At 39.3% G+C, this 9,182-nt stretch overlaps 1 protein-coding gene across 1 annotated transcript in view; it reads left to right on the top strand.

The window, feature by feature from the left end:
* Positions 1-9,094, top strand: part of abcb6a (ATP-binding cassette, sub-family B (MDR/TAP), member 6a) — a 9,642-nt gene extending 548 nt beyond the window's left edge. Inside the window, exons 2-20 of the mRNA XM_042219929.1 lie at positions 45-568; positions 1,497-1,637; positions 1,741-1,930; positions 2,106-2,198; positions 3,123-3,315; positions 3,515-3,636; positions 3,807-3,916; positions 4,039-4,104; positions 4,621-4,746; positions 5,101-5,177; positions 5,353-5,416; positions 5,516-5,601; positions 5,696-5,753; positions 5,845-5,949; positions 6,159-6,333; positions 6,894-7,006; positions 7,083-7,177; positions 7,276-7,344; positions 7,563-9,094. Of these exons, the coding sequence (XP_042075863.1) occupies positions 53-568; positions 1,497-1,637; positions 1,741-1,930; positions 2,106-2,198; positions 3,123-3,315; positions 3,515-3,636; positions 3,807-3,916; positions 4,039-4,104; positions 4,621-4,746; positions 5,101-5,177; positions 5,353-5,416; positions 5,516-5,601; positions 5,696-5,753; positions 5,845-5,949; positions 6,159-6,333; positions 6,894-7,006; positions 7,083-7,177; positions 7,276-7,344; positions 7,563-7,722 (2,559 nt within the window). The 5' untranslated portion in view covers positions 45-52 and the 3' untranslated portion in view covers positions 7,723-9,094. The remainder of the gene's footprint in view (positions 1-44; positions 569-1,496; positions 1,638-1,740; positions 1,931-2,105; positions 2,199-3,122; positions 3,316-3,514; positions 3,637-3,806; positions 3,917-4,038; positions 4,105-4,620; positions 4,747-5,100; positions 5,178-5,352; positions 5,417-5,515; positions 5,602-5,695; positions 5,754-5,844; positions 5,950-6,158; positions 6,334-6,893; positions 7,007-7,082; positions 7,178-7,275; positions 7,345-7,562) is intronic.
* Positions 9,095-9,182: the final 88 nt, after the last annotated feature.

Raw genomic sequence — 9,182 nt, 5'->3', positions numbered from 1 at the left:
TTAGGATTTGCTGCTAGGATTTTAAAATGATTTCTCTCTCCTAGCTGCAGCCATGGTGTTTGTGCAGAGCTACTGTGAAGCAAATTCCTCCATCTCCATAACCTGGGTGGATGAAGGCATCGCCCCCTGCTTCTACTTCACACTGGTCCCCACCATCCTGCTCTCCCTCTCCTTCCTCCTTGGCACCATCCACTGCATATGCTACCAAAAGTATGGCACGCAAATGGAGCGCAAGTTCATTCCTCGCTCCTGCCTCTATGGTTTTCAGCAGGTCCTCCACGTCTTTCTGATCATCCAGTTTCTGGGTGGAATGATTTGGAGAGCCACGAATGCAGATGAACTTCCAGGGTATGTGGTGCTGTACGGCTGCTTTTCCATCCTGGGATGGGCCTGGGCTATGGCTCTACTCAGGGTGGAGAGGCGCAGGGTCCTGGTGTCGGATCGGACAAGAGGACACAGTGCCGTCCTGCTGCTGTTCTGGGCTGTAGCTTTCTGTGCTGAGAACCTGGCTTTTGTCTCCTGGTACAGTCCTCAGTGGTGGTGGGGCCTGGAGAACAAACCACAACAGGTGAACGCTCACATAAGATACTTTTTTAACCATTGTGTTCCAGGAACCTAACAGAGAAGTGAAGACTACTTTCAAAATATGCATGCTGATACTTGCATTTACCTTGCTTTATGCAGTTTATCTCCATTCCTATCTGTTTAGGGTTAACAGTACAGTGATTTAATACTATTTAGTAGAAAACAAATAATATATTTATAAATATACGTTGATTATTGTGTAATTGCAAAGTACATTCTTATGAATTTAGAATGAATCCCTTCAAATCTCCATTTCTATTTATTTAGCGTTAAGATAAGTTGATCAGAGTGTGTTTGCAGCATATTAATAAAGCTCTTCGGTGTGTGATTAAATAGTCTTTATGAGCCAAAGGTTAGTTATATATTAAAAATGAGTCTGCTTTTAGCGCCACTCCTCAGAGCAGTACAGTCAGGCTCATGTATCAAGTGTCTGCTCAGTAAACAAAGGAAAACAAAGTGCCATGGAAAATACTGTAAGCATGCCTGAGCCTTTTCTGCTGAGTCACTGCTCAGTTGACTTTCAGATGCTAAGCCCTGAGCTGTTAACCAAATCAGAAGACACTACTCCCAGACTGAGTCACGAGTTTGAAGTGTAGCTTTAAGGTTGTGTAATTGTAAGCATGATTTAAAGTAGTTTTTAACTTAAAGTGCTTTAACTGTCCCATATTGCTTTGCAAAATGTTATTGTATTGCATCCTTCATCCCATAAAGTCAACATTATGAAAGTGCTATTTTAATAGTAAATGATATTATAATAGTACACTACCTAGATATATGGTAACTGTTCAATAAAACACTTAACAGTCGTCAGCATATTCACATTACTGTGTTATTAGCATTGTGTTACCACTGTGTTAAACGCAGTTTTGTATCCATGCTGATGTGTGTGTAAACATCTATGAAAACTTCAGGTGCAGTTGTTCCTGTGGATGATGCGCTACATTAGCACTGGGCTGCTCTTCTTCATCGGTCTCAAAGCTCCAGGGTTGCCAAGGAGACCTTACATGCTACTGATAAATGAAGATGAGCGTGACGTAGAAAACGGTAGACAGGTAGTGACAGGGCACTTCCACTGTATACTAAAACACACGAGCAGCTTTGCTTATATACTCTATTAACGCTGTTTTAATGGTTTCATATCTTTCTCTGGGTCAGAGCCTGTTGGGAAGATCAGAGGAGAACCAGTCCACCTGGAAGGGTTTTTGGAAGAAGGTCCGTCTGCTTGTTCCCTACATGTGGCCGCAAGGCAACAAGTTTCTCCAGCTGCTGGTCATCTTCTGTTTGGGGCTGCTGGGAGTGGAGAGGGCTATTAACATCTTTGTACCCATTTACTACAAGAATATTGGTGAGTGATGTGTCTTCATCATCATGCACTATAGACTCAAATGTTCAGTCACTCACACTGATGGCACTGCAGTGACATTGTTGCAGTCAGATTAAAATCTCATAATGCTTTTTATTTATTCATTGAATCTTTTCACCACAGCTTGAAAGCCTCATTTTGTCTCATCTGTTTTCAGTGGATGAACTGACTGATGGCAGCAGCTGGCACACTTTAGCCGTTACAGTGTGTATTTATGTCCTGCTCAAGCTCATGCAGGGTGGAGGAGCAGGTAGGACCTCATGGATGCCCAGTGTAGACAGTGAACATTGTAGAGAGCTGCACAATGAATTTCTGCCTCACATGTCACATCAAGTAGAGTTAAGGTTAAAAAATTCAAGGAATTACAAGTAACCCAGCAGAGCGAAGTGCTCCACTTTTGTACTGATACTGTACTGTGAGGACGTAAAGATAAGATCAAATGAGGCCTGATAATTCAAGACCTTGTTTTTAAGGAAAAGGGTTTTAAATCTAATTCCTGATTTAACAGGGAGCCAGTTGAGAGAAGCTAATATGGTAGAAATCTGCTCTCTCTTTCTAGTTCCTGTCACTTGTCTTGCTGCAGCATTTTGGATCAACTGAAGGCTTTTCAGGACAAGAACAACCAGCCTAGAAGTAATAAATGCACAAACTAGTTTTTCAGCATCACTCTGAGACAGGTTGTGTCTAAGGTTAGAGATGTTGTGCAAATGCAATGGAGCAGTTCTACATATTTACTGAATATGTGCATTGAGGGAAGTATCCTGGACAAAAATGATTCCAAGATTCCTCACAGTGGTTAGACACCATGTTTCTAAGGTTTTTTAGGGCCGAGTATGATAACGCCAGTTTTATTTGAATTTACAAACAGAAAAAATTGTCTTTTAGACATTCCTTTAGTATAACTAATTTGTGTGTCATCAGGCTTGATGGATAGATAAATCCGGGTGTTATCTGCATAGCAGTGAAAATGTATGCTATGTCTTCTAATAATATAGCCTAAGGGAAGCAAGTATAATGTAAACAGATTCGGTCGTAGCAAATAACCCTGTGGAACGCCATAATTAACCTTGGTTTGTGAAGAAGACTTCCCATTAACGTGAACAAACTGTAGTCTGTTAGGCAGATATGATTCAAATCACTGCAGTACAATGCCGTCATCTTCTCTTCTTCTCAGGTTCCTCTGGATTTGTGAGTAACGTACGCACTTTCGTCTGGATCCGCGTGCAGCAGTACACCAATCGACTGGTTCAAGTCAATCTGTTTGGCCACCTGCACTCCCTCTCTCTGCGCTGGCATCTGAGCCGCAAAACTGGTGAAGTACTGAGAAGTATCAACCGTGGCACATCTTCCGTTAACAACTTGGTCAGGTGAGATAGTAACGGTCAGGATCATAACAATTCTAAACAAATGAGTAACTCATAAACGAACCTGCTGACAAAATATACCAACCAACATAAATGCCCAAAACATTTATGCCCAACATAAACGTTTTTTTTATCCTTAAATGCTCCTCTCATGTTAGAATCTGAAGAAAAATTAAACTCAGGTATTGGTGTTTTTCCACAGCTACATAGTGTTCAGCATCTTTCCAACCATTGCTGATATTATCATCGCCATCATCTACTTCATCACTTATTTCAATGCCTGGCTTGGCCTTATTATCTTCATCTGCATGACCTTCTACCTCAGTAAGTTATGTTCGTTGAACCTTTTGAACCTCAACTAGCTTTGCTTTGACCCAGTTTAATAATGAAAAACTTCAAGTGTGCTAATCTTCTGTGTAGTTCCGCATGGCCTGAGATAGATTTTTCAGATCCTCTTTGACTGTGTAGTAATTTCACACTAATGTGTTTGCCAGCTATGACGATCATCATCACTGAATGGAGAACCAAGTACAGACGAGAAATGAATCGGATGGATAACGCTGCCAAGGCCAAGGCTGTGGACTCCTTGTTAAACTTTGAGACGGTACATTAAATAAGTTTGTGGTTCACACAGTTTTGTTGTTGTTGTTTTTTTTATTCTTTCATCCTAAAATGCACCTAAATTACAGTTTGTCACTGTTTGTGCTTTTTATTCCTGTTGAAAAGGTAAAATACTACAATGCAGAGAACTATGAGGTCGGCCGGTTTGAGGGTGCAATCTTAAATTATCAGGTAAGTCAGGTCAGGCAGATAAAGCATTACAAGGCTTGCCACGCCTTCCCCTGCTGTTCTTTCTTCAGCTGTATCACTAGAAAATGTCTTTGTTTACTTTAACAGGAGTCAGAGCAAACCTGCTCCGCTACAGTCTTTCTAGTTATTGCTACCTTTCAGATAGCTTTTAGTATTAAGATGTTGAGTGGAAGCAAATGTAGTAGGTTGCCTCACACCAGGTGGCCAACCCAGAAAATATGAGTATTTATGTCAGGTTTGATTTCAAAACAAAGACAAAATGAAATAACTGGATGTTGGAATTCAGTGTTTTTTGTGTGATTTTGCTGCTTTGATTTTCCTGGGACAATATTTGGACAATCCATAATATTCTGCTGCTGTTTCGCCAGTAGAGCAAACCTGTTAGCTCACTGGGAAATTCTGGGCCCAGAGAATAAGACATTTTTGCAAAGATACCAGTAGCTGTATATTGGAAGTCTATATTTTGAAGTCTTGACTCATGTTTCTGATTGTTTGTAGGCTTCAGAGTGGAGGGCGCAGGCATCTCTGGCCTTGCTCAATCAAACCCAGAATGTCGTCATTGGATTAGGACTGCTAGCAGGCTCCTTGCTCTGTGCATACTTTGTCACAGAGGGCAAGTTTCAGGTATTGACTTTGTAATAATGGCACACACTATGCTTGTCCACATTTCCATAAACCATTAGGTTGGTAGACACTGATAATGAACATGCCCAAACTTTCAAATACTAGGATTATAATCTGTGCAAGTAAATCCTTAGTATATCGCTAATATGGTTATCTCAGACAGCCCCATCCACTCATTTGGGAGGGGCAGCCGATTAAAAGAAAGTTGTTTTAAAAGGCGGGGCAGAGAGCTGATTTGCTTATTTCAGAAAGTGGATGAACTTTATGTTTAATAGATACTCAGAACATTAAGAAATACAATGCTAGTTGGAATTGTCCAATTCAGTTTGACCATAAAAACAACTCTAACCTCAGGTTGGAGATTATGTTCTCTTCGGTACCTACATCATCCAAATGTACATCCCACTCAACTGGTTTGGAACATACTACAGGTAAGAAAATACAGATAAGTCATTAGATTATAAATAGTTTGCTGTTTTAAAGATATTGCTTTTTTATGTATTTTTAAGGAGGATAACACATTATATACTGTAAGCTATTTAACCACACTCTGTTTGACTCCTGTTCCTTTTGCCAACTGTTGGTTTCTCTCTTCTTTCCCTGCAGAATGATCCAGACTTCCTTTATTGACATGGAAAACATGTTCCAACTTTTTGAAGAAGATCAAGAGGTATGTTTATAGATGGGTAAATATTTGCAGCGGTGATATCAGTGGGGGTTTTTTATGTGTTTTGAGTTTTTTGTGGTCTTTATATGTTGCCTGATGCAGGTGAAGGATGAAGTAAATGCAGGAAGCCTTCTCTTTAAATTGGGGAAAGTGGAGTTTGAAAACGTTTACTTCAGCTACATAAATGGGTCGGTTTATTTTTGCGTTGATTTCTTTTATTAAAACTTCAGTCTCAGTGTGTTCTTGCATGGCTCATTCTTAGATTTCTTTACTGCTTTGCAGCATGGAGATTCTCAGGGATGTGTCCTTCACAGTTCTTCCAGGACAGACAGTTGCACTGGTGAGTCTGAGACGAGATGTTTCCTGCTTTCCACCATTACATTGAGCAGTTAAGATGTTACTAACATTACGGATTACTAACATACCTTCAGGTTGGGCCGTCGGGATCTGGGAAAAGCACAATCATTCGACTGCTTTTCCGTTTCTATGATGTTCAGGGAGGCTGCATTCGCATTGATGGCCAGGATATATCAAAGGTAAGAGGTTTGGCACCAGAGCTACTGTGTGAGAAATATTTGGAAATTCAAGACATTAACAAACAACCAGTAAAATTAATAATATAAGCAGAAGTCATAAAGTCTTGTCTTTAATATTACTGTAACTGCATGCTTATATATATATATATATATATACACACATACACGGAGTCTAAACTGCTTATTACTTTCTCATCATCTTTCCTCAGGTGAAACAAACATCTCTGCGATCTCATATCGGCGTGGTTCCCCAGGATACCGTGCTGTTCAACGACACCATCCGGGAGAACATTCGCTACGGTCGCACCACTGCTAATGACCAGGAGGTGGAGGAGGCTGCACTCGCTGCTGATATCCATGACAAAATCATGACCTTCCCTGAAGGTAATGTGCACATTAATCCCTCAGTTTATTCAGCATTGTGACTTCAAAGATTTGTTTCATACTGTTGAAAACATTGTGGGTGTTTCTATGTATCTATGTTTATACCATTTACATGCATATTTCTGAACAAAGCTTTCAGATAAGGCCCCGTCTTATCTGAAAGTCCTTATAGTACCACATGTCCTCAGACTCCGGGCCTACTTGTGGTTCTTATAGTATTTAAAATTAGAATGGGAGGCGGAGCCTTTAACTTTCAGGCCCCTCTTATGCTTCTTCTTTACTCACCTCTTTTAACAGTGTGTCTTTTGTTCTGTCTCCCTCTCCTCACCCCCAACTGATTGCAGCCAATCCTGCCAGAAGTTTCTTACTTTTGAAAAGAACATTTTCTTCCCCCTGTCGCTAAGTCCATGCTTGTAGGGGATTTGATGTTATTGTTGGGGTTTTCGCTCTGTTATTGTTTGGCCTTTAGCTTACAATATAAAGTGCCTTTGAGGTGACTGTTGTATTTTAATACTTTGCAAGAAGTTTTTTCAGCCTCTTCCTGTGTTTTTGTCAGGCAGGTTATGATACCCAGGTGGGGGAAAGAGGACTGAAGCTGAGTGGAGGAGAGAAGCAGAGGGTGGCTATCGCCAGAACTATCCTCAAAGCACCACAAATCATCCTGCTGGATGAGGTATGTGACTGAACTGTCATCTCAAGTGTAAACTCATTGCTGTTAGTTGCAGTTTTCTAATATTATCTCTCTATAGGCCACATCTGCCCTGGACACACAGACAGAACGCAACATCCAGGCCTCTCTGGCCAAAGTCTGTGCCAATCGTACTACAGTGGTTGTAGCTCACAGGTAAATAAATTCATGTACTGTCAGGTTTTTTTAAGTGAATGTATCCATCTTCATTTATTTCACCGATGAGTTGTGGGTCCGTTATTGCTCTGTAATAGGTTGTCCACCATCATCGCAGCAGACCAGATCCTGGTTGTCAATGAAGGGCGGATTGCTGAGCGAGGACGGTAAGTGTGCCTGATTGTTTTGAATGAAACTCCTGTAAACAACATCCAGTAAAATACAATCTTTCTCATGGTGGACTTAATTTCCTGTGGAAACAGTAAAGGCGTACTTAGTTTTTCACAGGACTTACAATGAGTACTGAGTAATCTTTGTGTTTCGCATTAGCACATCTCTGTGTTCACTGAACAGTTAGTAAATAACAACATTTTCTCCATCCCAGACATGAGGAATTGCTACAAAAGGGAGGTTTATATGCAAACATGTGGATGAAGCAACAACAGGCTCAGGACTCAGATTCATCATCAGACACCGAAACCAAAGATCGCAAGTCTGAGAAACTGCAGCCACCATCGACGTCCTCAGGACACCACGGGCACTGAATGTATTTGCTTTAAGAAAAAAAACTGTTAGCACTTTTATTCTTTGTTGTGATTGTGAAAAGGTTATGTTTGATTTAAGCATTCAGCAAGGTGGAAGTAATATTTTTGATAGATTTTACAAAGTGAGGGACAAATGATTTGACATTTTAAAAACCAAACTGCTAAACAGGAGTGGAGCTTGAATCATGCCTTGCTTTGAGGTTGTTTTCTATTTAGTTTTTGTTTTGTTTTTTTAGTATAATCCTCCTAACCCTACAAATCACCTCCAATTACTTGACATTCCTCATATTTATTTTTATACTTACCTTCATTTATTTTATTTTACTTTACTTCATATTTTCTTTTTTCTTTTTCACAGTTTTAAAAGAGGACCTATTGCGCTTTTTCTTTCATAGATATACTATTTGTGGATGCTCATGTAAAGACAGCCAGAGATTAACGTATACAGGAGACCAAAAGCACAGCCTTCAGACTGCTCAGCTCAGTTTGAGACTTTTTTTCTACTCATGGCTCTATGATGCCAGTTTCATGAAAATCACCTTACTAATTTTTATTTATTTTTAATGAAAAACTGCAGTGATCATATAGTTCTGCCTCGACTCTGGAGCAATAATATGACCTGAGGCATATGAAAGGGAACTCAGCCTTGACACTACATCTTAGTGCACTGAGATACTAGTGAAACCTTGTGAATGATTTGTGGATAAGAATAGATTTGTATGCATGCCATCAGGGATTTAGTTTTTTTTTGTTATTTTAAGTTTTTGTTTGCTGAATTTGTGTTGTTCTTTAAAGTGACACTAGTCTTTTAGAAAAGCGTATTTGCACATTGAGGCTTTAGGTCATCAGCTAGGCAGAAGATAAAGCAAGATAGAAGAGCTGGTAATGCATTGATGTACATCTCCATTTATTAAGGAAATAAAACAACGGGCACTTATCATCAGTGTTTCCTGTGACACTGATTAAAAATAAATATTTTATTTTCTTTAATGATGACATAGCAATAGCATTATTTATATGTGCCTTTGCTGAATTAACAAGTGAAAATATCTGAATTAAGATGTCTTAAAATCAAATGTCTATGCAGTAACAGATGTTTAATTATTAAGTAAGAACAGCCATACACTTCTAAGTAAGTTAATGTGCTGTCTTGTATCTACCTCACGAAGTATGTTGTTCATAGTTATAGTTTTGTGGAAATATTTCATATTCATATTACATTTCATTGTGTACACATGAGCAATAAATGATATGTTTTCCACTTTTTTGGTTTTTAATTAAAACAATTTCCTGTCCAGTTTAGATTTTTTTTTATATTAAGGTGGTAGTATATCACATTACTGATAGATTCAGGAAATTATTATTATGGGCTGGACTGTGTGTTATAATGAATTAACTGAGTTGTATATTTTTGGTAAGTCATGCCATACCATATGAATATTTTGCAGCTGATGGCTTGA

The sequence above is a fragment of the Haplochromis burtoni genome, unplaced genomic scaffold (assembly GCF_018398535.1).
Source record: "Haplochromis burtoni strain Fernald_Lab_line unplaced genomic scaffold, NCSU_Asbu1 Contig_40, whole genome shotgun sequence".
NCBI classification, from domain to species: Eukaryota; Metazoa; Chordata; class Actinopteri; order Cichliformes; family Cichlidae; genus Haplochromis; species Haplochromis burtoni.
The sequence above is the reverse complement of the archived record's forward strand: the minus strand, read 5'-3'. Positions and strand labels throughout refer to the sequence as shown.